The sequence below is a fragment of the Opisthocomus hoazin genome, chromosome 9, assembly GCF_030867145.1.
Source record: "Opisthocomus hoazin isolate bOpiHoa1 chromosome 9, bOpiHoa1.hap1, whole genome shotgun sequence".
Classification (NCBI taxonomy): domain Eukaryota; kingdom Metazoa; phylum Chordata; class Aves; order Opisthocomiformes; family Opisthocomidae; genus Opisthocomus; species Opisthocomus hoazin.
In genome coordinates, this window is record NC_134422.1 from 37,660,415 (window position 1) to 37,684,515 (window position 24,101).

The 24,101-nt window shown below is 64.7% G+C and overlaps 3 protein-coding genes across 22 annotated transcripts in view; 2 read left to right on the forward strand and 1 right to left on the reverse strand.

Annotated features, from left to right (window-relative positions):
- COL18A1 (collagen type XVIII alpha 1 chain) overlaps window positions 1-9,484 on the forward strand; it is a 41,122-nt gene extending 31,638 nt beyond the window's left edge. For both annotated transcript variants that reach the window (XM_075430135.1, XM_075430134.1), the window contains 34 exons: window positions 1-27; window positions 116-178; window positions 285-371; window positions 527-580; window positions 655-804; window positions 927-989; window positions 1,079-1,123; window positions 2,075-2,215; window positions 2,299-2,370; window positions 2,487-2,513; window positions 2,632-2,676; window positions 2,809-2,871; window positions 3,290-3,325; window positions 3,397-3,486; window positions 3,653-3,682; window positions 3,796-3,822; window positions 4,012-4,074; window positions 4,227-4,301; window positions 4,395-4,430; window positions 4,554-4,607; window positions 4,823-4,897; window positions 5,105-5,176; window positions 5,388-5,430; window positions 5,558-5,620; window positions 5,710-5,753; window positions 5,863-5,985; window positions 6,078-6,222; window positions 6,319-6,392; window positions 6,473-6,601; window positions 6,788-6,823; window positions 7,132-7,404; window positions 7,488-7,685; window positions 7,889-8,004; window positions 8,100-9,484. In XM_075430135.1, the coding sequence (XP_075286250.1) occupies window positions 1-27; window positions 116-178; window positions 285-371; window positions 527-580; window positions 655-804; window positions 927-989; window positions 1,079-1,123; window positions 2,075-2,215; window positions 2,299-2,370; window positions 2,487-2,513; window positions 2,632-2,676; window positions 2,809-2,871; window positions 3,290-3,325; window positions 3,397-3,486; window positions 3,653-3,682; window positions 3,796-3,822; window positions 4,012-4,074; window positions 4,227-4,301; window positions 4,395-4,430; window positions 4,554-4,607; window positions 4,823-4,897; window positions 5,105-5,176; window positions 5,388-5,430; window positions 5,558-5,620; window positions 5,710-5,753; window positions 5,863-5,985; window positions 6,078-6,222; window positions 6,319-6,392; window positions 6,473-6,601; window positions 6,788-6,823; window positions 7,132-7,404; window positions 7,488-7,685; window positions 7,889-8,004; window positions 8,100-8,313 (2,853 nt within the window). In that variant the 3' untranslated portion in view covers window positions 8,314-9,484. The remainder of the gene's footprint in view (window positions 28-115; window positions 179-284; window positions 372-526; window positions 581-654; window positions 805-926; window positions 990-1,078; window positions 1,124-2,074; window positions 2,216-2,298; window positions 2,371-2,486; window positions 2,514-2,631; window positions 2,677-2,808; window positions 2,872-3,289; window positions 3,326-3,396; window positions 3,487-3,652; window positions 3,683-3,795; window positions 3,823-4,011; window positions 4,075-4,226; window positions 4,302-4,394; window positions 4,431-4,553; window positions 4,608-4,822; window positions 4,898-5,104; window positions 5,177-5,387; window positions 5,431-5,557; window positions 5,621-5,709; window positions 5,754-5,862; window positions 5,986-6,077; window positions 6,223-6,318; window positions 6,393-6,472; window positions 6,602-6,787; window positions 6,824-7,131; window positions 7,405-7,487; window positions 7,686-7,888; window positions 8,005-8,099) is intronic.
- Window positions 9,485-9,522: 38 nt separating this feature from the next.
- Window positions 9,523-14,962, reverse strand: SLC19A1 (solute carrier family 19 member 1). Of its 2 annotated transcripts, none has more exons than XM_075430137.1 (6): window positions 14,827-14,962; window positions 12,135-12,438; window positions 10,689-11,436; window positions 10,292-10,484; window positions 10,066-10,207; window positions 9,523-9,963 (listed from the first exon to the last, which is right to left on the reverse strand). In XM_075430137.1, the coding sequence occupies exons 2-6, from the start codon at window positions 12,306-12,308 to the stop codon at window positions 9,775-9,777; spliced, it is 1,446 nt and encodes a 481-aa protein (XP_075286252.1). In that variant the 5' UTR covers window positions 12,309-12,438; window positions 14,827-14,962; the 3' UTR covers window positions 9,523-9,774. The 2 variants fall into 2 exon arrangements, with proteins under 2 accessions (XP_075286252.1, XP_075286253.1); XM_075430138.1 differs by lacking the exon at window positions 14,827-14,962 and adding an exon at window positions 13,512-13,714.
- The window catches only part of PCBP3 (poly(rC) binding protein 3), a 65,288-nt gene continuing 55,104 nt past the window's right edge, over window positions 13,918-24,101 (forward strand). For 16 of the 18 annotated variants that reach the window (XM_075430139.1, XM_075430146.1, XM_075430143.1 and 13 more), the window contains exons 1-2: window positions 15,108-15,458; window positions 20,554-20,652. The gene's annotated coding sequence lies outside the window, so the exon portion shown is untranslated. Of the gene's footprint in view, window positions 14,151-15,107; window positions 15,459-17,072; window positions 17,104-20,553; window positions 20,653-24,101 lie in introns of those variants that run through there. The other 2 variants (XM_075430140.1, XM_075430142.1) reach the window with 2 other exon arrangements.

Consider the following 24,101-nt stretch of genomic DNA (forward strand, 5'->3'; position numbering starts at 1 on the left):
GGTGATCCCGGAGAGGACGGCAAACCAGTAAGTGGGGTGGGGGGTGGCGGGGTGTTGGGTGCTGGTCACCCCTTTGCCTTGCCACCCGCTGACCTCCCACCGCTCCCCTTTGCAGGGCTTGATGGGGCCCCAGGGGTTCCCTGGGATGCCAGGGGAGCCCGGTCAGAAGGGGGAGAAGGTGAGTGCTGGCGCGGCTGTGGGGGGACAGCACACGCCGCTGCCCCCCCTTCCTCTCGCTGGCAGCTGGGCTATGCTCACAAACTGTGCTCTCTCCTCTGTGCCAGGGTGACCCAGGCGTGGGGCCGAGGGGACCCCCTGGACCACCCGGTCCCCCGGGACTGCCAGGACCCTCATCCAAGCATGACAAGCTGGTGGGTGCCCCCTGGGAGACAGGGACTTGGGTGGGGGGTACAGGGCCATGGAGGAGCGGGATGCTGCCACCAGCCGCCAGGCAGCATCCCCGTGCCGCCGACCACCCCAACCCTGTCCATCGCTGCCTGATGCCACCCTCGCTCTTCTCCCCCAGACCTTCATCGACATGGAGGGCTCCGGCTTTGGAGGTGACCTGGAGACCCTGCGGGTGAGTGCATGTCCCCCCCTGCCAGCAGGGAACAGGGGGACGATCTCGGCCATCGTCCCCTCCTTCTCATCTAGGGTCCACGAGGGCCGCCTGGTCCCCCAGGGCCACCCGGCGTGCCTGGTTTGCCAGGGGAGCCGGGACGGTTTGGGATGAACCGCACAGACCTGCCGGGACCACCTGGGCTGCCGGGCAGGGATGGGACCCCCGGGCCCCCGGGGCCAGCGGTAGGTGTATGGGGTGGCCAAGGGGACTCATCCCAGGGCCACCTCATGGTGGTGAGGCGCTCAGTGCCCACCAGCCCCACGGGGTTTCCCCGTGCTGGAGCCACCTCCTGGGTGTCTTGCAGGGTCCTCAGGGTCCTCCTGGAAGAGACGGAGTGGCTGGGCAGCCGGGGCCCAAAGGAGAGCGGGTGAGTGTCCCCTGGGCTGGAGAGCATCGACCTGCGCCTGGAGCAGGGCAGCTTCTACACACCCTCTTCTCCTTCCTCCTCCTCCCCAGGGTGATGTGGGCGACCTCGGCCTCCCTGGCGCGCCGGGACCCAAGGTACCGTACCCGCAACAGGTTTCTTGGGGTGTCCCATTTGTGATGCAGGCTGGAGGCAGGGATGCTGCTTGGAGGGCCACCTCGTGCCCAGGTGGGGAGGGGGATGGTGGTATTTTGGGTTCCTCCTGGAACAGAGCAGTGCTGCAGCTTGAGGGTGCGTGGAGCTGCCAGCCACTCCAGGGATGCTCACTGGGTTCCCACCACTCTCGCTTGGCTTTGCTCCGGGCGTTGCCACCTTGGGAAGTGGGCAGGAAAGCCGAGCGGAGTGTTTTGAGGCACAGAAGAGGGTTTGCTTGGGGGGTTTTGGGTGCCCACACCCCACTGGGAAACACCTCATCTTCTACACATCATTCTTCTGCCTGCCTGCTCAAGCCTTTTTCCACCCCGCGTTCCCCAGGGTGGACGTGAATGCTTGCTGGGACACGCGCAATCACCCTCCCCTCCCTCAGGGGCCACGATGCCCCTTGGGATGGCCTGGGGCAAGAACCTCAAGAGTTAAGGTTTCTTAACCCTGCCACCATCAGGAGGGTAGATGGGGCGGCCACGGGCGTGGGGACTGATCCTGCCGCTCAGAGACCCATAGCAAAGCGCAAGGACGCCTGCGAGCATCCCCCCTCGGCGCTGAGCTCTGCCGCCGCATCAGAACTGAGGGTGCATACAATAAAAAGAAGAAAAAACTGATTTATGATTTTAGACGAGCCTCTGGTGGCCACCGTGCACATTGCACGGGGAGCTGGGGCCGTGCGAGGACGAGGGACGCTGGAGCTGGGCGATGCCCGTCCCGCAAAGCCCCTCTGCCCTGGAGGCAGGGGAGCGTCCGTGCCCTGTCCCGAGGGGCGGTTTGGGGATGCAGGAGGGGATGCGCTGCCTCCCGCTTGCACGCCTCAGGCAGGGACCGTTGCCACCTCGTCGTCATCTGTCCCCCTTTTTTTTTTCTTGTCACTTTTTCAGGGCAGCAAGGGAGAAACGGGACCGGCAGGAGCCCCTGGAGAAATGGGGTTAGCTGGCCTTCCCGGGCCCATCGGACCCCGAGGGCAGCCAGGGCCCCCCGGTCCCCCGGGACCGCCAGGGCCGGCCTACGAGGCTGGATTTGTAAGTGATCATCCCTGTGTTGGGGGGTGGGATGAACTGGAGTGGGGGGCAGATGTGGCTCAGCCTCTTCTCCCCCTGCCTAGGGCGACATGGAGGGCTCGGGGCTGCCGTTCGGCACCAGCTCCCCCGGACCACCCGGACCCGAAGGACCACAGGTAGCCCTGCTCCCACTCCTTCCCTCCCCTCCATCCCAGGCTCCCCGGGGCATTCCCTGCTGTCGGGTCCCCTGCCGTCATCCCATGCTCATGGCCCCCTTCTTGCTGCTTTGCAGGGGATGCCGGGACTGCCGGGGGTGAAGGTGAGGAGCCCTTCGAATGCCTTCCTCGCCCTTTGCCGGAGCCAGCTGCAGGAGCCTGGCTCCATCCTTGCAGGATGCCCATGGGGATGCTCCTGCTCTGACACCTCTTTCCTTGCAGGGGGAGGTCGGCAGCCCTGGGCAGCCTGGCTTGCCAGGACCAAAGGTAGGAGCACTGGGATACTGGGACGGGCTGTGTGCAAGCACCTGGGTTTGCGGGACCCCTGTGCTCCCCAGCCCGGGGCTGCCAGGAGGATGCTCCATTCTGCATCTCGCCCTTTCCCGCACCTCGTTGCAGGGAGATGCTGGCATGCCCGGCATGGATGGCCGCCCTGGCCTGGAGGGCTTCCCCGGGCCACAGGTAGGAGCATCAGACCTCGCTTTCCAAAAGCCCCACCACCACGCCAGGCAGGGCACCCTTCCTCGCTGCAGGGCCACCAGCCAAAATCTGCCCCCAGTAGCTAAAATCTGCCCCCAGCAGCCAAAATCCACCCTTCTGGAGCTTTCGGCTGTTCCCCTGCCCTGGGACTGAGCTCACTGCATGCCAGAGTGCCCACGCTGCCTGGGACCCCATCCCCATCAGCTTGCCACCCTGCTCACCATCACCTTCACCCCTTGGCATCCCACCCAGGCTCGCTGCCTGGACCTTGCAGGCGGAGGGGGGTGGGCTGGCGGGTTTTACTGAGCCACAGGCAGGAGGGGTTCTCCGCTCATGAGCCAGGGTCCGGCCGCACATGGTGCTGGGTGGGAAGCTCACCCCTGCCTGCTCCTCCTTCCAGGGACCCAAAGGCGACCGAGGCAGCCCCGGCGAGAAGGTAGGTGACACAGAGCTGGGGATAGGGAATGGCCGGTGGTGGCCATGCTGCTGATGGCTCGTGTCTTCCAGGGTGAGCGAGGCCAAGATGGTGTGGGGCTGCCTGGCCCCCCTGGTCCACCCGGTCCCCCCGGACAGGTCATCGCTGTCTCAAGTGAAGATGTAAGTGGTGGCTGCTGGTTTCACTGCAGCTTGGGGGAGCTAAAATTTGGGGGGGGCGGCGGGCAAGGGCTTGCCCAGCGGGGGACTGAGGGAGACCTCTCCAGGAGCTCTGACCTATTTAGAGCAAAGATCAGAGTGAAAACCCTGTTTTGTCTCTTTTTTCCAGAAGTCTTTGGCGGCTTTGCCCGGTCCGGAGGTAGGTGCCCCCCTGCCATCCACACCCAGTCCTTGGCGGTGCCGGGTGGGCACCTGGTTTCTTGGGAAGGGCGGGGGGTTTGCTCTTACAAGCGTCTCTGCTTCTCTCCGCAGGGCAGACCAGGTCACGCCGGCTTCCCGGTGAGTCGGTGGCAGGGCTGGGGACTGCGGGGATGGCCCCGCTGAAAGCTCCGGGCACGCTTTGGTGAAGCCTCCAGCTTTGCCACAGCGGTGCTGGGGTGGTGGTGATGGAGACAGGGGGGATCTACCTGTGGTAGACCTACCTCTGGTGGGTCAGGGCTGATGTGGGCCCTGTGCTCCTCTCTGCAGGGCCCAGTGGGACCCAAAGGAGACCGAGGGTCGTCTGGTCCCCAGGGCTCCCCGGGGTTGAAGGTAACTGCTCCGGACCACCTCCGCCCTGTGGGGTGGTCACGCTCCCGGTCCCAAACCCTGCCCGGTTACGGGGTCCTGGCTGTGGTGCCAGCCCCACCATGGGAGGAAGTCCAGTCCCTTCATCTCCCCTCGTGCCTCCTCCGCTCTTGCAGGGGGAGAAGGGGGAGCCTGGAGTCATCATCAGCCCTGATGGGACCGTGGTGACTGCGAAGGTGAAAGGAGAAAAGGTGGGTGCGCTGCGGGAACGGGGGGCACATGGCTGTGCGACGGGTGCTGGGTGGTCCCGGTGGTGACACCTTTTCCCTCTCCACTGTCCGCAGGGGGAGCCGGGGCTGCGGGGACCGACGGGACCCTCGGTAAGTCACCATCGCAGTCCTCCTCGTAACCCATGGAGAGGGACAGGGCTGATCGGGGGCAGAGGGGGACGGGGGGTGCCCCTGCTCTGAGCAACCCCCATCCTCATCTTCTCTCCCCTCCAGGGTCCCCAGGGAAGAGCAGGGATGAAGGGAGAGATCGGCTTTCCGGGCAGACCCGTAAGACCCGCTCCCGGTTTGTTTGTCCCCTCGGCCATTGCCTCCTCCGCCGCGTCCCCCCACCCCGTTCGCACGTCTCGCACCCACCGAACCCCAAACCGCATCGTGTCTGTGTGGTGCCGAGGGGTGGGGTGATGCCAGGGGTGCTGCCAGGGCGTCACCCTGGAGCTGGTGGGGGGGCAGGGACGGGGCTCATCTCTGCTGCTCATCCACAGGGACGTCCCGGCATGAACGGGCTGAAGGGCGAGAAGGGTGACCCCGCCGATGTCAGTGGTATCCTGGGCTTGCGGGTGAGCGCTGCCGTGACCCCCTCGGGCTGCTAGCCCGGCAGATGGGGGGACGCACACCGAGGGGCTCCCTGGGGACCCGATTCCCTTTGGCGAAGGGCACATGCCTCCCTCTCTCAGGGACCGCTTGCCCCTCGGGGGCTCGACATGGTCCCCCCATGGTGACTGTCTGCTTTGCGGGACCCTGACACATCTTCTCTCCCTCCACAGGGCCCCCCAGGACCCCCGGGTCCCCCAGGGCCCCCTGGGCCACCTGGCAGCATAGTCTACGACAGCAGCAATGTGAGTAACAACATGGTCACCGGGATGGAGGATACTGAGGGCTGGTGACCAGGTCCCCCCAGTGCCCCCTGCTTGGCTGGAGGGAACGGGGGGACACTCCGGTAGCATCCCAGCCAGAGCTGGCTCGTGGGGCAGCTGTCAGCATCACACCAAGGTGGGGGTCCCCGAGGATGCTGCCATCTCTGCAGCTGCTTCCTTTGCATCCCCACAGGCCTTCAGCGACTCCAGCCATCCCGCGCTGCCAGCCTTCCCCGGTAAGGAGGTGTCCCTCGGGGCCATTCGGGGTGCCCCGGCAAGGCAGAGGCTGGCAGGGACCCTCTGTTAGAGCTGGGGCTGGGATGCTGCAGTTCTGAAAGGGCATCTCTCTGCTGCTCCCCACAGGTTTCCACCAGTTTCCAGGTCAAAAGGGAGAGAAAGGCGATGCCGGAGCCCCGGGACCCCCAGGTGAGTGACCGGTCCCCGCAGGCAGAGACTGGCAGAGGGTGGCTTGTGCCCACCCTGGCTCTCCTCTCCCCTCCTCTCCCTCTCCACAGGCCACTTTCCCTACGACCCGAGTCACTTCGGTGCCAACCTGCGGGTAAGCCTTTTGCCCACCAGCCGTGGCTCGTGGGGCCGGCGTCCCGCACGATTTGGGGTACTGGGGTGTGTGCCCCGGCTGCCCACCCTAAGGCTGTGCCATCCTGCAGGGTGACAAGGGGGATGCAGGTCCCAAGGGGGAGAAGGGCGAGCCTGGCAGCACCCCGCTCTACGGTTCCAGCGCTTCTGGGCTGCCGGGGCCTCCGGGGCCCCAGGGCTACCCCGGGCTGCCGGTGAGTACCCCACGGCACGGGGGGCGAGGGGGCATGGGGAGGGGGCAACATCCCCGGGTGCTTTGTTCCAGGGATGCTCTCGCACTGCCTAGGGTCCCAAGGGGGACAGTATCGTTGGGCCGCCGGGGCCCCCTGGACCTCAGGGCCCCCCTGGTATCGGATACGAGGGGCGGCAAGGGCCCCCTGGCCCTCCTGGGCCCCCCGGTCCACCCTCCTTCCCAGGCCCCCACAGACAAGGTGAGTACCTGTGCCCCTGCATCCTTCCCTGCTCCTCCTGTATCCCTCCCCGAGCCCCACGCTGCAGCCCTCTCCATCTCATCCTTCTTCCTCCAGCTATCACCATCCCTGGCCCCCCCGGACCACCGGGACCCCCCGGACCACCGGGCACCAGCGGGACGTCCTTGGGGGTGAGTTGGGGCTCTTGGGGGGTGTTTGCCCGCGGGCTGGCTGGCCGAGCCCTGAGCCTCCCGCCGCTCTGTGCCCGCAGCTGCGTGCCCTGCCGACCTACCAGGCGATGCTGAGCGCCGCACACGAGCTGCCCGAGGGCGGGCTCGTCTTCCTCACCGACCGGCAAGAGCTCTACGTCCGCCTGCGCGGGGGCTTCCGGCGGGTGCTGGTGAGTGGGGGCAGGCCCGAGGGAACACCCCGTCTTGGGTTGCACTGCCCGGCTCTCAGGGGGTGCAGGTGGCATCACCCTGGGGTTTCAGTGGCGTCTTGTGGGGATGCTTGGGCGTCCCACCCACCCTTGCATGAGGAAGAGGAGAGGGGGGTAGCTGGGATCTGATGTGCCTTGTCCTTGCAGCTGGAGGAGCACACCCTGATGCCCAGCTCGGCTCTGGTGAGTGTCCTGGCCCTGATGCCCATCCTTATCTCCTATCCCCATCTCTATTTTCTATCCCCAACCATGCCCTCTCAGTTCCCATATTTCCCCATCCCCATCTTTCTCCGTCCCTGTCCCCATCTTTCTCCGTCCCTGTCCCCATCTTTCTCCGTCCCCATCTTTCTCCGTCCCCATCTTTCTCCGTCCCCATCTTTCTCCGTCCCCATCTTTCTCCATCTCTCCCCGTCCCCGTCTCTCCCCGTCCCCCTCCCCATCCCTGCCCGGGGTAGCGCTAACCCTCAGCCTGTCTCTCCATCCCTCCCCAGGACAACGAGGTGTATGACAAACCCCCCAGCATCCACTACGCCGGCCCCCAGGCCCCCCTCCAGCCCCGCGGACCCCTGCACCCCCTCCGCAACCACGGTCCCCCACCCACCGCCCGACCCTGGCGCGGGGACGAGGTGGTGGCCAACCAGCACCGCCTGCCCGAGCAGCCCCTGCTCCACCACCAGCACGAGCTCCTCAACAGCTACTACGTCCACCGCCGGCCGGATCCGGCCCCCGCAGCCGCCCACGTGCACCAGGACTTCCAGCCCGCCGTGAGTGCCGCGTGCCGGCCGAGGGGAGCTGATGGTGGTGGCCAAAGCTGTGTCCCTCAAACCCTGTTGTCCTCTCTTGGCAGCTTCACCTGGTGGCCCTGAACACCCCGCTGAGCGGTGGCATGCGCGGCATCCGAGGCGCGGATTTCCAGTGCTTCCAGCAAGCCCGGCAGGTCGGGCTGGCCGGCACCTTCCGCGCCTTCCTCTCCTCCCGCCTGCAGGACCTCTACAGCATCGTGCGCAGGGCCGACCGCGCCGCCGTGCCCATCGTCAACCTCCGGGTACGTGTGTGTGTCTCCGTCCCCTTCCCGGCACCCCACGAGCTCCGAGGGATGCCGAGCATCCCAAAGCCCCCATCCAGCTGCACAGCAGTGACCGCGGAGCATCCCCTCCCCGGGGGCTACCAGTGCTTGGAGCTCCTGTGATGCTTTTGGGGGCCAGGCAGGGTTGACCAGTACCCCCCCGCGATCTTCCACCCCCCCAGGACGAAGTGCTCTTCAGTAACTGGGAAGCCCTTTTCACGGGCAGCGAGGCCCCGCTGCGAGCCGGTGCCCGCATCCTCTCATTCGACGGCCGGGATGTCCTGCGGGACGCGGGATGGTGAGTGCGGGATCGAGCGGTGGGGAAGGACGGGAGATGGGGTCTGGACCGTGGCGGGCAGCGGCAGCCCCCCCCTTCACCTTTCTCCTTTCCAGGCCGCAGAAGAGTGTCTGGCACGGCTCGGATGCCAAGGGCCGGCGCTTGCCAGAGAGCTACTGCGAGACGTGGCGGACGGAGGAGCGCACCGCCACCGGCCAGGCTTCCTCGCTGGGCTCCGGCAAGCTGCTGGAGCAGACGGCCAGCAGCTGCCAGCACGCCTTCGTCGTCCTCTGCATCGAGAACAGCTTCATGACTGCCGCCAAAAAGTGACACCCTGTCCCCAGGGTACCCCGTGCCTCCCCGGGGAGGGTCGGGACAGCCCGCACCCCGGCACCCCCCGTGGTCCTCAGCCCCTCCTTCTCCTGCCCTCGCCGCACAGGGTTTTCTTCTCCTCCCACAGACCTGAAGCCAAAGAGTATCACCATCACCCCTGCCCTGGGTCGGCAGGGGCTCGCGTCCCACCCGGGGCAGGGCAGCCGTGGGCTGGCTGCCTTCCTCCTCCTCTTCCTCTTGCTCCAGTTCTCTTCTAACCCCTAATATTTAACCACTTCAGCTTGCATCCACCACCCGCTCGGATGCTCTTTTTGGGGTGGCTGGGCGGGAGGATGCTCGGCAGGGAGAATTCAGGGCTGCCGTGCGGTGTGCAGTCCCGGAAAGCAGCCGGGGGGGGATATGTTTCTCTGACCCCCACCACCCCCGCACTGTCCTCGCCAGGAGCTCGGGGCCAGACCCAAATCCCCGCTGCTGGGGCCATGGGGTCTTCTCCAGCCGAAACCCCAGCATCCCACCCAAGCAAGGGACCATCCCGTGGCGGTGCGGGGACTCCCCCAGATGGCCTCCGTCCTCTCCAGGTAAGGACCATCCCACCCAGCTCCCCATCATCATCCTCACCTCCACCCCCTGGCCCGCAGCTCGTGAGTCTTGGGGGGTGTCTGGTCCCCCCCATCCCTGCTGTGCCCCCCACCCCAGGCACAGCCGCAGCCCAGCCAGCACAGGGACTGGGGCAATGGGGGTGGTCCCGACGTGGGGCCAGGTGTGCCCTTGGCGTGTGTTTACGTGTGCGTGCGTGTTGAACACGTGTGGTACCAAGGGCAGGCACTCCCATCACCTCCCCCCCCGGCCCCGTGCCACCTTTGCTGCACTCAAAGGGCCAAGGCGCAGCAAAGCTGGTTTGAATTGGTGTGGGCAAATCCAAGGTGCTAAAAAACAAAAGAAAGAACAAAAGATAAAATTTGTAACTAGCTTTTTATTATTGTATGGAAATTATTACCATAAAAGCTGTGCGAGTCACACGGTCTCTATTTCTTACAGTCTACTGTATTTTGTGTAATTAATGCAATTTAAAGCCTGTGGATCTTTATAATTTTTTTTTTTTTTTGTCGGTTGTGTCCTATAAACCATTTTCTAAAGGCACTGAATAAAGAAACGTTATCCTCTTGTAGCCTGGCTCTGTGTGACGATGACAGAGTCGGCGGCCGGGAGCCCCCCTCCGTATCCCTGCGTGGCACCGGGCAGCGGCAGCCGCGGGCACCCTGCCCCTGCTGTGGTTGTGTTTGTGGCTGGGGAGGGGACACAACCCCTGCCCCCAGGGAGCAGAAAGCGGGTCCCAAGGGGTAAATCCTCAACGGGCCAGCACCAAGGACCGCCGGCGGGGCAGGAGACGAAGCACACGGTGACGGTGACGCTCGCTTTGGACCCGAGACCCAGCCGCGGCGGTGGCGGTGCCGGCGCTCAGGCTTGCGCGGCACCTTGCTCCGGACTCTTCCCCTGCGCCGGCACCTCGGCGGGGAGCTGGCACAGCTCCTTGGCCACGGCCGGCTCCGCCGGGTGCTTGCGCCGGCTGTGCCGGATGCCCACGCCAACGGCTGCCAGCAGGTAGACCACTGCCAGCACGGTGAAGTAGCCGAAATACACGTAGAACTGCAAGAGAAGTGGGGGGAGAGAGCGATGCTTGCAGCCCCCCCGGCTTCATCCCACACCGTTAGGGGACCACCTCCACCCCAGGCGCCCCCCCATCCCTACCTGGGGATGCACGGACAAGCCCAAGCCCCTCTTGTCAGCCACGATGATGGTGATGATGGTCTTCAGCACGGTGGCGAGGAAGGTGTTGACCCCGAAGACCAGCGCGCAGAGCTCTTTGGAGAGGGAGGCAGCGATCTGAAAACTGGGAAAGAGGGGGGCACCAGTGAATCCCTAGTGCCCTGCCCGGCTGCCAGGGTCGGAGCGGGTCCCCAGAGGTACCACGCACGTGGCGATGGGCACCAGGAACTGGTAGGAGCCACGGAAGAGGACGTAGGCAGCGTAGCACAGCCAGATGCTGCTGGTGGTGTTCATGAGCAGGAGCAGCCCCGCCTGGAAAGCCGTCACCATCCCGATCACCAGCTCTGACCACAGCTTCCAGCGGATCTTCACATAGCCGGCGGTGAAGGAGGCAATGGCCCCTGGGGAGGGGATGAAGGATTCTGTGAACACCTCACCACCGTGGGACCACCTTGCGACCCCCCCAGCCTAGCGATGCTCGTCTCACCACTGCCAAACCACCTCCTGCACCCCCCAAAACGCCGTAAGGACCGCCATTCCCAGGGATGCGGCAGGCTGGGGGCGTCCGCCCGCGTCCCCAGTGTCCCCAGCCCAGGCGAGCGTACCCAGCAGGGTGGAGGCGGCGTCCACCCCTCCGTTGTACACCCGGCGGTTGTCCGTGGTGGGGTAGATCTTGTTCCAGAGGATCTGCACGTAGTACAGCATCAAGTAGTAACCGGCCGAGTTGAAGATCCACCACAAGGACCAGAGCCGGAGCTGGGGCTGCCTGGCCAACGCTCCCACCTCCCGCAGCATACGGCACAGCACCGCGTCCCGCCAGCCCCCCGTCCCCCCGCCGCGGTCCACCACGGCCATCTTGTCCAGCTCGGCAGGCACAGCGCTGTCACCAGCCCCCGCGGGCCGGTTGAAGAAAAGGCTGCGCCGGGGCCGCTCGAGGAAGAGGGTGAGGACGAGGCCGAAGCTGACAAAGCCCAAGGAGACGTAGCCGAGGGTGAGGAAGGAGACGTCGCCCAAGGTGATGCAGAGCTGCCCCAGCACCGAGCTGGTGAAGACACCCAGGAGGACAGCGGAACGGGAGTAGCTGGCCATACGCTGGTAGCGGGACGGGGCGACGAGGGAGAAGATGTAGGAGGAGTAGGCGATGCGGGCGGCCATGGTGATGCCGTAGAAGAACTCCATCAGCTGCATGGCCAGGACGGTGGTGCCCAACACCAGGAGCAGCCAGATGGAGATGTGGCTCAGGCTCTGCAGCACCAGCACTGGCTTGTAGCGCAGGTAGTCCGTCAGCAGGAAGATGGGCACCAGCACAGCCATGTAGGAGTAGGTCAGCACCGGCGTGATCATGTTGGTCACCTGTCACGCACGCGAGGAGGGGCTGAGCATGGGACACGTCCCCGGGGGATGCCCCCCCGCCCGGAGGAGCGCGGCTGGGGTGGGCACCAGCCGCTGACTCCCATCACGGCACTTCCTCGGGGAGGAATGTGGCCTGCGGCGCGCTCAGCCGGGGGCTTGGCTGAGCCCCGGCCCCCTCCCGTGCCGGGAACGCGGCGTTCCCACGGACACGGCAGCCTGCTGGGACCAGGGCCAGCATCCCTTGGTTGGGGGGACAAGGACATACAGCCTCTCCTCCTCTAACCCCATCGTTGCCAGCAGCCCAGCGGTGCTCAGCCCTGTGTCCCACACCGCTCCAGCATGGGAGGTTCTCCCCGGTGCGACGGGACGGGGCTTCTCCCAGCCTGGCACCCCCCTGCCCTCCCACGGGCTGTGCAGGTGGGCAGGGGTCAGGCATCGCTCCCCAAAATCAGCTTCCAGCCTGGGCATGGGTCTTATGCTGGGGAAAGTTGAGCCTGGGGCTGAGGGGACAGGGACATGCTGCCAGATGGACCCGTGCCACGCCACCTTCTCCCCCGACATGTCACCCCACGTCACCTTACCCAGGAGGCAGCACGCCTGCACCCCAGGACTGTGGGAGGATGCTCCGGCCAGCCCCAGGGTACCCAGGTACCGTAGCTGGAAAGGGGGACGCTGGGGACGGGCTGCCCGCGGCTCACCTCCACCTTCGTGAAGTTCCCAGGTCCCAGGAGATACGGGGTGATGAAGCTCTCCCCGGGCCGGATCTGTGTCATGAACCCATAGAAGCAGAGGTAGAAGACCTGCAGTTTCCAGCGCTGCTCCGGCACCGTCTCCGATGCCGGCTTTTTGGCGCCGTCATCCTTCCCGGGCATGGCCAGCGCGGCGGCGGGACGGCGGCGTTATCCCGGGGGAGCGTCAGCTAGACGGGCTTCGCCGGGCCAGGCAGCCCCTCTCTGGCCGCAGGCGCTCTCCGACGCATGGACAGCCGCGTCGCCGCAGTTTCTGGGGAGAAAGCAGCGTTTGGCACAGGCTCAGATTCCTCCGTAATCGCAAGGCAAATAAATATCGCTACCTTCTCCCCAGGAGGTGTTCTCGCAAGAAGAAAAGCAGCCGCGCGTCAAAGGGCAAAAGCTGGGGGTGGCGGGGAGCGTTTCGGGCACTATTTGTAAATCTCGTACGGAAGAGCCTGGCTGCACGAAGCGCCTGGCTCTGCGGCGGGGCGTCCTCGGCTCCCATCGCCTCCTTTTTCTCCCTATTCCGAGTCAGTGGGGTTTTACCCCCTCCCTGAAGCGACGCTTCCCTCCGAGCCAAGCTGCTCCGCTGCGGAGCCAGGGCAGAGGGGTGCGGACACCCCGCGCCGGGGATGCTCCGGAGGGAGACGGCAGCGTCCGCAGGGACCACGCCGGTTGTGAAAGCGAGTTAATGTGCACACCGGGCACGGGGCCACCTGTGTTATACATTAGCTGGGTGGCTGGTGGGTCTTTAGCTGAGTGGTGGGCAAGCGGCTGCCCCCCGGCTCTCCCCGCGGTGGGACGCGATGCTCGGGCAGCATCGCCCGACCTGGGGAGAAAGCAAAATGCCACGAGGTTCACAGTTCGGGGTGGGATTAAATGGTCTGGCCTCAGGAAAGCTGGCAGCTCTGGGGGATTAGTGGTCATGGGATGAAGGCAGGGAAGGGAGAAGGCCTGGCCCCGGCGTCCTCCCCGCGCTCCCCACTCCCACGACGAGTCACCGACAACGCTTTCCCAGCCATAAAAATCCACGTGTGCCAACCCGTGCCGTGGGTGCAAGGTCTAGGAACCCGATCACCCTGCTGACTGCAGAACAACTAACCACGGTCGCTAAAAAGTAAGCCCACGGTCCCAGTCCGTGCCCCCTCCTGCTGCCATCCTGCGTGTGAAACTGGGGGGGGGGGGCTCACCTTGCAAGGGCCCCCCCTCCCCTGTATAACACACGGGGCTAACAGAGAAACAAGCCGGCGCCCGTGCCGGTGCCGGCATGGGGAAGCTGGTCGTGACTGAAACCAGAAGCGGCAGTGGGAAGCGGGGTGTCCGTTCGCCCCAGAGCGGTCTCACCAGTCCAGCGGCATTCCCATGGGATTTCAGTGCCGGTGCCTGAGCATCGCCCAAACACGCGCGTCCTTGGAGCCCACAGCTGGACAAACAGCCCCTACCTCTGCAGCAGGTCTCCGAGGAGCAGGGGTTCGGTGCTCGCTTACTGCCAGCCAGCGATCGCCCCGAGCCGGTGCCGGCGCGAGCACCGCAGCCGCCTCGCTGTGCTGGGAAGGGCGAGAGGCAAGGAGCGGGGACCGAACCCCCCCCGAACACCCGCCCCAGCACCACGCCGTGCCGTGCCTGCCTGGACTATGCCCCATCGCCCGCCCGTCCCCAAGCCAGGCTGCGGACGTGAGCCATCGTCACCTCCAGCAGCCGCTCCCCACCGTGCGCTCGGGACCCCGAGGGGCCGTTTCCCACCCTCTGGAAGCGGACGCTCCCCGTTTCCTTTCGTATCCATCTGGGATGGAGGTGCTTGTCCCCAGAAGTGAACCTGGGATGCAGTTCCACGCTGCTGTCCCAGTGCCACGGTCCCCGGGAGCGCTGGCTCCTAACTCCTGGTGCGTGTCGGGGGGACACGCAGGGACCCCAGCCCCGAACCCATCTGGCCGGACTCATCTCCACCTCTCCAGACCAACCACGGAGCTGCGGCCGCTCGGGGTGAGCGGGCAGGAGTCCCAGGGGATGCTCCCAGCTGGGTGCCGTCACCGCTCTGCCCCGGGGCGAGCCAGGCAGAGGGGAGGGGGGGTCGGGGGGGGTGGTTATCAGCGTGTGAACCTGGTTATCGCCGCGTTATCGCGGCGTGGCCTTGACAAGGGATGGCCGCCACGCGTCGCGGCTGTCAGACCTGCGGCCGCAGGCGATGCGGGCAGCCCAGCTCGGGCGCAGCTCCCCGGGGAGCCACGGCCACCCCGCTCCGGGGGGGGTCAGCCCCGGGGGGGGTCACGCTGTCCCCGCACCCGCGTGTCGGTGGCACAGCAGTGACGACATCCGAGCACGACGCAATTTGCGGGGAGCTGCCAAGCGGGCAGGGGATGGGGGGGGGGGGGGGGGGGTGAGTGCCTTGGGCTCCTTCCCCAAAATGGGGAGGGGGAAGCTCCCCAAAATACACCCTCGCCCACCATGCGGGCACCTCTCTGCCTCCCCCCCCCCAGCAGCACCAAGGGATGGGTGGCTCCTTCGGGTGCTGGGGGGTATTTTGGGGTGCAGGGGATAGAGGAGGGTGTCCTCACCCTGAGACGGGGCACCCCACGTCCCCAGCACCTCGGGGGGTACCCGCACCCCCGGAACCCCAGGTACCCCGGGCACCCCAGCACCCCGTACCCCCGGACCGTACCTGGGGGGCGGCGGACATGGGGGCTCCCTGGGGGGGGGGGGGGGGGTCCCGGGGTCTCCCCGCCGCCGGATCCGCAGCCAGCCCAGGAGGAGGAGGAGGAGGAGGAGGATGTGGGGGGCCCTCGGGAAATGTAGTCGCGCCCCACGAGCGGGGTGGAGGGGGGACTACAAGCCCCACAGTGCAGCGGGCAGGAGGAAGGGGAGGAGGAGACAGAGGAAGAGGAGGAGGAGGAGCCAAGTCTGCGGTTGTATGTCCGGGGGGGGGGGGGGAAATCCCTCCCCCCTGTCTACCGGTGGACGGACGGACGGACGGACGGACCCCCTTCTCCGTGTGCTCCCCGCCGGGGGCAGCTCCCCGCCCGTCTGCTGTGGCCTCTGGGCTGCGGGGCCCCGCGTCTCGGCAGCATCCCTGGGGAGACCCTGCCCGCTGCCTTGCCCCCCCCCCGGTGATTTAACTCTTGCCCTACCAGCTCCCCGCTGGCCATAGCTGCTATATCTGGACCCCATTTTTTACGGGGGGGGGGGGGATTTACCGAAGCCCGTGTCCCCCCGGCAAGCGGCAGCAGCCCCCCCAAGGATGCGCTTTTGGGGCGAGACCCCAAGCATCGGGATGATGGAGGGCTGCACCCACAGGTGAGAGCACCCATAGAGGGAAACTAAGCATAGGTGAAGACCCTCGAGGATCGGGCCCCGGAGCTGGTGCCCCCGTCTCTCCGGAGATGACGCATCTTCTGAGAGCATCTTGTCTGCCCCCCCCCCCCCCTTTCCTCCCCCTTTTCCCAGCGCTTACCCTGCCAGAAGCGAATGCGACCTGACAGGGCTCGGCTACTCCGCTGAAATATTTATCTGCTCCCGCCTGGATGCGCGGCAGCGGGATCCCAGATGCCTGGGGATCCTCACACCCCCCTGCCCAGCGCTGTGAGGCATCCAGGCAGCTGCACCCCAGCCTGGGGTCTTCCCACCCAGAGGCCCCATTGAGCCCCCCGACACCCGTGTGACCATCAAAACACCGTGGCGGGGGCCGGACCAGCGTTTATTTCGCTTGGGTTCTTCTCCTCAGCTGAGCAGATGGAGCCAGGGAGTGTTATTTGGGTGGGGGACATCCCAGGTCCATCCTTTATTGACGGCACGTTTTCTCCCTGAAGGAGTTTCCTCCCTGGGGAGGAAGCCAGGACACCAGGATGGCTTTGGTGCTGCCGAAGGAGCCGGCTCGTGTCCCCTCCCAGGCAGGCACTGGTCCTGGGGAGGATGGCAAGACCACAGCCGACATGTCCACAGGCTCCCCGTGCCCACCATGTGCCTCCCCCAGGCAGGGCCGCAGCCCTTGGTGGGACCAGTCTCTCTGTCCCTTGGCGATGGCAGGATTGGGTCCCTTCCTTACGTGTGCAGGAGCACCCCAGGGTGTGGGTCCGGGCTGATGCTGTGCATCCTGGGGGGCCTTAATGGCCCTGAGCAGCGTCACCCTGAATCGTGTCACCTGGGACCCCCGCCCACCCCAGAGTGCATCACTTGGTGAAGTCACGCTGCCGCTACCAGGCGCTGGCCGGACTCCCCCCAGCCTGGGAGGGCACCCAGGGGTGCTGGCAGATGCATTTCTGCCAAGAGGGAAGGGTGCTGGGGCACCCCAACCTCCCATCGGATGGCTCACGCTGGGGGGCAAGCCGCCAGCCCTGGAGGCTCCTGTCCCCCCCGTGCCTGGACACCGGGGCTTGGGGCTGGGGCTTGGCTGCGGCAGGGAGGATGGGGCTGGGGCAGGGGCAGGGTCAGGGGCTTGAGCAGGGTCTGGGACAGGGGCAGAAGGTGCGAAACGGGCAGCAGCTGGGGCAGAGAAGCACAGGGGAAGGTCAGGGGCTGGGAAAGGGGTGGGGGCCAGGCAGGAACACCAGCTGGAACTGGTCAGAGGCGGGGGAGGAGCAGGAGCTGGGACAGGAGGTGGGTCTGGGGCAGGGGTACGGGCAGGGGCTGGGACCTGGCAGGGGCAGCGGCGGGGGCGAGAACTGAGGTTGGGGCAGGGGCTGGGGTAGGAGCTGGGGTGGGGTGAGGTAAGGGGCTGGGGCTGGGGCTGGGGCTGGGGCTGCAGCTGGGGTGGGGGCTTAGGCGGGGCCGGGGCTGGGGGGGGCCGGGCAGAGCCGGGGGGGCCGGGCAGGGCTCCGGCTGCCGCCTCCCCTCGCAGCGAGCCCCGCCGCGCCCTCCCGGCCCCCCCCATCTCCGCCGCTCCTCTCCCCCTGCCCTGCCCGCTCCGCGCAGCCCGTCTGTCCGTCCGTCCGTCCGGGGGCAGGTAGGGGTCTGCCTTCCCTGGGGGGGTGTTTGCTGGGCGGGGTCGGGTTCGGGGGGGCCCGGGAGGCAGCCGTCGGTGCCGAAGTCCGTCCCTGGGGTGGGGTGGGATGGGGGGCGGTGGCGGGGAAGGCGGGTCGCGGTGCGGCATCGCTCCGGGAGCTGGAGGTGAGCATCCTCCGACCCCGTGTGTCCCCCGTCTCCCCATCCCCAGGGGCTTCCCCCCCCCCCCCCATACCCTGCCAGACTCCCCCAGTGCACATCGCTGTGAGGCTGCTGAGAGTTTTCCGTCCCCGACTCCCAGCCCGGGATGCTGCTTGGCTTGGCAAGGGCTGACCCCTGCCGAAACAAGCCCCGAAGCGTTGTCCCCGCAAGCGGTGGGGGTCCCAAAGGGATGTGGATTGCCAAGCCCCCCACCCCACCGATGCTCGGGGAAGGACGGGTGGTGGCAGGGGTGCTGCGCGGGGAAGCCGTGCCCGCTGGCTTTCAGGTGGTGGATTTGGGGGTTGAGCATCCTGCGGGGTCCCGCCGCTGTTGGTCCAGTGGGTGCTTCTGAGCCCCAGCTCCGGGCGTGCCAAGCACCCACCGAGCAGCTCATCGGGGCAGATGCAGCCCCACCATTAGTGCTGGGGGGAGGAAGGGGCATCCAGGCCTTGTTTCTGGAGCACACATCTCCAAGCTCCCACCACAGTTGGGCAAATCATCTCCTGGGAGCCCGTTTCCCCAGAGCTTTCTGTCCTTCCTCCAAAATTGGTTGGGTGCTCGTGTCCTGAGGAACCTCGGGGTGCCCTGCGCTGGGGGTTGTTCCCCTCCCTCGCTGGAGCCATCACCCCTCATCTCATGGAGCTGGGCCGAGAGGGGTAAGTTTATTTGGGTATTGCCCCTGGGGCAGTGGGCAGCATTTATTGCCCAGCTCCTGCCGGTGGGTCCTGCTGGGGTCTGGCTGAGGCCTTGCTGACCCACCCCGGGGAGGAGGGGGCCCACGCCACCCTCCCCGCATCCCTGTGCGGCATCTGCCAGCGGCCGCTGTGCCGCAGAGCATCCCCACCCCGGCGCGGATGCTGCATGGCCCCCCGGGAATGGCGCAGAGCCCTGCACCGCACGACGTCCTCCCCCAGCTCGCAGCACGGCGATGGGGCAGATGGGGCAGCTCGGGGCCGTGATGCCCCAGGGGCTCCCACGGTGCTGAGGGTGTGGGGCAAAGCCATAAGGAGCGGTGCGGGCAGCTGCGGGCGGTGCATGGTCTCCGTCCTTGTGAGAGCAGAGAGCTTCTGCGCATCCCGAGGGATGCGGTGGCCAGGGAACGGGTGGTCCTGGTGGGAGGCTCGCCAGACGCTGCTGTGTGCTGGGGTCTTCGGGGGGGCTGGGAGGTGGACGGGGGTCCCCGAGGGTGGAGGGGATGGGTAGCAGCACCTAGTGCAGACGGGCTCCAGCTGTTAGCAAGCAGCCTGGGGATGGAGAGCCCCGTGGGAGGTGGAAAAGGCGCCCAAAATCTCGTGTGACCTATTCCACGCTTCCTAGGAGGGTTTCCATAGCGGCTGCTGGGAGGATGTGAGAGGGGAACCCCTGTCTGAGCTCGCTTTGAATGGTGGCCGAGGAGGTGTAGCTCTGCTGTGGAGTTCAGGGCAGGCCCAATGCAGGTGTCGACACCGCTGCCAGGCACCGCTGGGGTGGGTTGGGCGATGCTCAGCCCCTGAGCTGCCAGAGCCCTGGTCCGTGGGGCTGCGGCAGGAGGCTCCAGCCCAGGTTAGCGGCTCCGGCCCCACGTTCCTGCGGGGTTGTGGTTCAGACAGTTGCCGGCAGCACTAATGGCACCCCTCGCCCTCGGTGCTCTGCTTCTTCGCCCAGCTAATTGGGGAGGGGAATTAACGGCTCTAAGATGCGGCTGTGGGGACACTGGAGACCTATGCCAGGCTGGGGGACAGCCTTCGTGTCCCCAGGGCGGACCCTTCGCTTCCAGCCCTAGGGCAGTGGTACCAGTGATCCTTCATCTTCCTCCCTTGTCCCAGTGCAGCTTTTCATCAGGTTAGCAGGCACGCTGGGTGCTAGCCACCTTTTACTGCCTGCGGAGAAAACACAAAGAAGAAAAACTCTTTTTAACACAGAAAGTTCTTCTTCTGACTGCCCCCAAGGGGCTGTTTTCTGTCAAGGAGGGAATATGGGATTTTCCAGTGGGCAGGTTCCTCTCATTCTGGGGAAAACCCACAGAGACTCGGCACGCCGATTGATGGGGAGCCCTTTACAGGAGCGACGGGTGGTTGGTGACTTCCTAAATGAAGCGAGCACTGGGGAGTGCGAAACCTGAACGCTTTCCTCCAAAAATTGTGAAACGAAACGCTTTGAGTTTCCCACCTTATTTTTTCGGTTGCTTCTTCCCTTTGCTGAACCTCAGACTCTGGCCTGTTTGGGCAGGCTTTGCGACGAGACGCGCAGAAGAGAGATGCCGTTCCCTGGCTGGGGGGGAGTGTGTTTCCAGCCTGCTTTGGTCCGGCTGCAGCCCATCACCAGGTTCTCGTGGCGTGGGCCCCCCTGGCCAAGCCAGCGGAGCGTTGGCATCGTGTCCACCAGCCTGGCGGGTGCCCGCAGTGGGGGAAGCCCAGCATTGACGGGAGGAGGAGAAAGAGGGTCCGCGTGTGAGGGCAACCAGCCGGCATCTCCCAGGAAAGGGTTAACCCTGGAGCTCCAGATCTGGTACCCTATTGCTGGCTGCTTTGGGTAAAAGCTTTCTTGGCTGGGTTTCAAGGGCAGCGGCTGGAGGATGACTCATGTGTCCCTGCCACCAAGGAGCAAACCCTCTGGTCCAGACTTTCCCAGCGCAAGGTGATGGTTTCCTGAAAATCCAAAGGGCTCCCGCTCTGCTGGCCCCGGGGTTTGGGAAAAGCAGCTTCCCGGGAGTGCTAGGACCCGCTTGTCCTTAGGGAACTGGGGCGGTGGCATCTCCGGCGTGGGTGGTGGGTGATGCTGAAGGAGCGCGTTTGGTAACATAAGCGATGTGCTGCTGCCAGTGGAGGTAGCAAATGCTCTGCTTATTCCCACGTCAGCGGCTGAGCTGCTGCCGGTGGAGCGGCCCCCCACCCTCGACGTGCGGCTTCGCTCTCTGCACGGTTTGGAGCTCCCCCGTACGTGCTCGTGGAGAACGTTGTGTGAGCGCAGAACTCATGGGAACGCCGAACCATGGCCGGTGTGGGTCTGGGGGTGCTGCCGGGGGTCTCTACCTTGAAACCCTTCGACCTTCCCCCTTCTGCAAACACCCCTTGACTTGAGCTCTGCCCCCCAGGACCCCCCATGACGTGGGTTCACGTCTCCAGTTGCAACAGCTTTACTCCTTCGCTCTTGCGAGGATTCTGGGGGGTTTGCTGCTGGGTGGCCGAGTGCCTTGCAGTGCGTCGGGGCGTGTTGACTGAAGGATGCTTTCACCCCGGCACAGCCTGACTCTCATCCCTTTTGTCCACAGGGCAAGAGCCGCCTGGCCAGCCACACCATCACATCTTCACCTTCCCACCACCACCGGATGTGCCTCCGAGTCGGGCTGCGCAGGGGACCGGCCCCGGGGGTAAGGAGGCAGGATCGGACCCGCCGCGGGTCCGGGGCTGCCCGGGGGACTCCAGGCGTGACGGTGGCATGTCCCTCCCCGGCACAGGTCACACCGGCCGGTGGCAAGGCCAGGTCAGATCGGGTCCGTGCTGCCGAGGGGTGGTGTGTGGCCGCTCCATCCCCTCTGACCTAGGTGATCTTAGGAAGCTGGATGATTTATGATGAGGTCCCTGCTGCCCGCTGTGCTCCTGAAATGATAAAGATGAGGACTTTCGGTGATGGCAGTGGATGAGGCCATCCAGGTTTTAGTGCCTGAAGTGAACATCTCCTCCCTTCTGTGTGTTTTGGGAAAGCCCACAGGAGGCCCCCTTCCGCTGTGCAGGCGAAAAACAGAAGGCTCGGGAAAAAATTTAGAGGTTTCAGGGTGAAATTATTTCATGGCAGGCAGCCTGATCCATCTCTGGAGTGGCCCTGCTCGGGGCAGGAGCTGGACCAGAGACCCTCAGAGATACTCACAGCCTGAATCTCTGTGCGTCTCTGGCCTTCCTTCAAATATGGAAATGATTTGCTATTTAAAGGGTTTTATTTGACTGATGACATGAAGGCAATGCTGTGGGGAGCTGTAGAGAGGAGACCCTAGGGTATCTGTGAAATGAAGCCCTTCCCTGTGATGGTGCAGCTCCGTAGGGCAGGCGAGCATCTCCGCTGCGGATGTCCGTGGCCACTCCATGAAATGCACCTCGGGAAGCTTGGGAAGCTGCAAAGCCCAAACCCAGCGAGCAAAATCCATATGTTTCTGACATCTCGTCGCTTCGGAGGAGATTCTCTCAATGTGGCTATGCTGGATGCTTTGTGTCAGGGGAGGAGGATGCCTCGGGGACACCCAGGGTGGGCTCCCTGACCTTGTGCGGGGCGAGGGATCTTGCAGGACACACGAGGCTGTGATGGGGAGGACGGTGAGTGCACAGCAAGGTGCAGAGGAACAGCCCTCCAGCATCATCGGGGTTTTAGGGTCTGCTGAAAAATCTACCTAGAGGGACCTCATCAGGCACCTCGCTGGTCTGGACACCTCCGTGACTCAGTTTCCCCACCTGGAATGTGTGTTATGTCTCCAGGGGACTTTGGACGCCAGCGCGTGGCAGAGGATGGACGAGCAAGTGACCTGAAGTTGCCTGTTTTTACTGCACAGTTTGGGTGGCTGTGGTCCCCAGGGACACGCACCGATAGCTCACCCTCTGTCTCCCGGGACATTTCCTTGCGTGTGGGCTCTGCGCCGGGGGTCTGGCTCCCCAGGTGAGCGGCAGAAGCGATGCTGTGCCCTGCTGATGTGTGTTACACCTCAGCCAGGGCTTCGCTGAGCTCTGCTGGCCACCCATGCTCCCCCATCAGAGGACCAGGGTGCAAACCGTGCCCAGATGCCACACATCCCAGCCTGTACAGTCTCCGTCCTCAACCTGGGTTGCAGCGTCCTCCTTTCAAGCGTTTATGAGAGCTAACGTGCCTGTAGTCAACAGCCCTCCCTGTGCAGCCAGAAAACACCCCAGAGTTGTGTGAGTAGAGCTGACAATATCTGGCAAGACATTTCTTCCTTGCAAGCATGCAGGAGTAGTTTTGCCAGCCCTTAAGCAAGGGAAGAGGGGAAATGATAAAGAAAGGACAGAAGGAAAAAAGACCAACCTAGAAGAATGGAGGATGGCACCAATTTTGCTGACCTCCTTGCTCTCTGTTGCCTCTGGAGCAGAAGGAAAAGGAACTGGAGGGGGTTGGCTGCTCGTGAATGGGCCCGGGAGCAGGACAGGGCTGTTGTGACACTGGACTCTGCTTGGGCTGACCTCTGCTCTGGGGTCTTTTGGGCAGAAACACCCTTCTGAAAGGCACAGGGTGGGCTTGGCCATGGGTGATGTCCTGGGGAGCTGCTGGTGGCATCTACTACTGGAGCTCGGCTCTGGCTAGGGTGCTTTGACTTCGGCATGTTGCCTCACTCCTAATCCTTTTAGTGATGTGTAGGTTTTGGAGAGAGCATGGCTGGCTCTCCAGCTCCCATCCTGAGGACCTAAACTAGCCCACTCCAATGGAACTAATCCCCGTCCTTCCCCAAAGGCAAGGAACGACCAGGAATTCCACTGCGGATGGTCTGTCCCATCCCGGTGGCTGCTCCTAAGGCTTCCTAAGCCCACCAAGAACTTCTCCTATGCAGTGAAGCCTCATCCCTTTGTCGCTGGGGAGCGCTCTGGAAGTTTTTAAAACTCACCAGATGTGGTTTTGTCCAAGGAGACGCCAGCTGCTGTGTCTCCCTAGGCGCTTGGGGCTTAGCTTGCTGTGACCTAAATGAAATGTCTGCTTGTCCCAAAACCGGGTCTCCCCCGGGTACCCAAGCCCCCAGCTCTGCCTCCTCTGCCCCTGGCGATGCTGGGGTCTCTCTGGACATGCCGCATGCTGCTGGTGTTTGCCGGAAGAGGGAGGAAAAGGCGCAACACCGAGCTTCCCCCCCTCGCCAGCCGATTTGTCCTCTAGCAGATTAGTCCCCTTCCCTGGCTTACGGGGGGATTTGCGGCTGCTCCATCTGCTCGAGCCCGGCAGGTCAGCGGGTGCTGGGGAGGAACGGCTGGAGCCCGACTGCTGTCCCTGCTCCCGGGCATCCTGGGCAAAGCCACCCATGGGTTTGCACCACGGGTTTGGCGTTTCTGGCTGTATCTGTTAGAAAGGAGCAACGACCCCTGGAGCTACGTGGGTGAAAATCTGGCTTGCGACGTGTTTTAGAACCAAGGGCTTTTGTCGATGGAGTTGATGGAAACTGTGCGGAGCAACGGCAAGTTTATCAGGCTGTTGGTGGCTGGTAGAAAGCCCTGAGGATGCTTTAGGGCCTTCCCTTCCACCCAGGATGGTCCCAAGGAGATGACTGCCCTGTAAAACCCCCTTGGCCTTTGGGGAAGAAAGCAAGTGGATGAGGAGGAAAGAATCTTGGTGCAGGCTTTCCCAGGTGATCCCATGATGTGCCTGCCAGGGCTTTGGGGTAAATGGAGGAAAGTTTGCTGGTTCACGAGCGCTTTCAGAACAAGGTTTTCCGGAGGGGAAGACCAGGAGGTGATAGGGGCGATATGGGGCTCTCCCCTCTCCCGCTCCGTCTCTCCTGCCTCATCACCAGGTGCCGTTTGGAGGTGGTGGGTAGCAAAGAGGCTGGAGGTAAGGTAGGGAGGAGCCGATGACAAGTGGGCTTACAGACACTGGATTTATAAGGGCTGACTGAACTAGGTTTGTGGAAGTGGAGGGGGGGGCTGCTGGGTGATGCCAGGGGCCGGGGCTTTGCTGAGTGCCGTTCTGCTCCCAGGCTGTGGGGACTGCGGGACACAGGAGCCTTTGCCCATGCTGAGATCTCAGCCAAGAGCAGGTCTGGACCTAGGAGCATGCTGTCCCCATGATGCTACCTTTTTGGCAGGCGTGGGACCACGTGGGACCCCGCTGGACCCC

Coding starts and splice junctions, on each gene's coding strand:
- SLC19A1 (XM_075430137.1), bottom strand. CDS start 12,308: ATGCCCGGGAAGGATGACGGCGCCAAAAAGCCGGCATCGGAGACGGTG. Junction 11,437..12,134: donor GGAACTTCACGAAGGTGGAG/GTGAGCCGCGGG, acceptor CGTGCGTGACAG/GTGACCAACATGATCACGCC. Junction 10,208..10,291: donor TTCCTGGTGCCCATCGCCAC/GTGCGTGGTACC, acceptor CCTCTTTCCCAG/TTTTCAGATCGCTGCCTCCC.